A 1,468-nucleotide genomic window follows, 5' to 3' on the forward strand; every position below is an offset into this window, starting at 1 on the left:
GTTCGCCAGAGGTTCGTCATTTTCATCGACTGGAACCCCTTTACTCTTTAGGTATACAATGGTTTAGTGATGAATCTAAAACTATCACGATTCATGAAGTTTAATTAATTCAATATTCAAACGCACTTTATTATAGTAGGTAGGTATTTAATTTGTTTTAGTATTACATAATATATTAGGTAAGCAAATAGTTTTGTTGTGAAGTACTTACCTACTGTATTATTATTTGTGTATTATAGCGTACAATATAATTGTATTAATACTTATTATAAATTACTGTGAAACTCTTATTTTTCAATAATCAAACTTAATATTAATAATAATATCTCTGTAAACAAAACCACTGCATTTTTTTTACAAAATTATGATTGAACATTATTTTAATTAAAAATATTAAAACGTATTATTAATTTTGAATTTTTATATAAATTACCTACACTATTGATTATAATTTATAACTAAAATGTAATTTTATAAATTAAACTTTATATATCCTTTGGGTTAAATGGCATTAATTTAGTATAATTTTCTTCATCCTGAAACAAAAAAATCCATATTTTACATTTAAAACCCGTTATATTTTCTATAAAACACAACATACTTAAAAATATACTTGTTTGGATATAACCAAATTGTAAACTAATAGTTAATTATACCATGTAGCTTTGATATTTAAGGTGGTATGAATATCTCCTAGATCAAGTGAATAATGTACCTATGTAATATTATATTAAGCTATAAATTATAATATGCCATGTAGCCATGTAGGTACCTACAGTTTCTTTAATTTCCATATTCCATAAATTTTGAATAAGAATAAAATAATCAATATCGTATAATTTTAACTTGTGCAAAAGATTATCTTTAAGATACACCAAGACCAATTTATTATGTTTATGGATTGATAATTGACTGAAATGATTTTTTCTCAGGCTTTAAAATTTCGAAAACTGAGTGTTCAATTAATTGGTAATTGATATTATAAAATACCTATTATAAATATATTGTCACCATTAAGTGCAGTATAGGTATGTTAAGTTAGTACTAACATATTATAATTATTATTATTATTATAGTAAAAATATATTTTGGTGATTCACTGATTCAATAAATATATTTAAGCATTTATCAAAATTAATGTGCGTCAATAAATACATTTTTAAGTTATTCAGAATATATTTTTACTAATATATTCTATCATTCTAGCAAATATTATATAAAACTAATTAACTAAATTACAAAATGCTTATAAATGTCTAGAGTTCTATGAATATAGTTTAAAACCACAGACTTCTATAATACACCTATATAGTATCGAATACTGAAACTGTGTTTAAAACTTACTTTGGTTACGTGGATATCCATATCAATGGTACGCTTGCCTAAAATAAAAAATAAAAATTCATAAGCAGTTTGGTTTATTATTATTAAAAAATGTACATTAAAAATTCACAAAATCGGTAATTAA

General features: G+C 22.5%; 1 protein-coding gene across 1 annotated transcript in view; it reads right to left on the reverse strand.

Moving 5' to 3' along the window:
* Positions 1-485: 485 nt before the first annotated feature.
* The window catches only part of LOC100163901, a 46,962-nt gene continuing 45,979 nt past the window's right edge, over positions 486-1,468 (reverse strand). Inside the window, exons 12-13 of the mRNA XM_008182658.3 lie at positions 1,345-1,382; positions 486-536 (exon numbers count right to left, since the gene is read on the reverse strand). Coding sequence (XP_008180880.1) covers positions 486-536; positions 1,345-1,382 — 89 coding nt within the window. The remainder of the gene's footprint in view (positions 537-1,344; positions 1,383-1,468) is intronic.

This window comes from Acyrthosiphon pisum, chromosome A1 (genome assembly GCF_005508785.2).
Source record: "Acyrthosiphon pisum isolate AL4f chromosome A1, pea_aphid_22Mar2018_4r6ur, whole genome shotgun sequence".
Lineage (NCBI taxonomy): Eukaryota > Metazoa > Arthropoda > Insecta > Hemiptera > Aphididae > Acyrthosiphon > Acyrthosiphon pisum.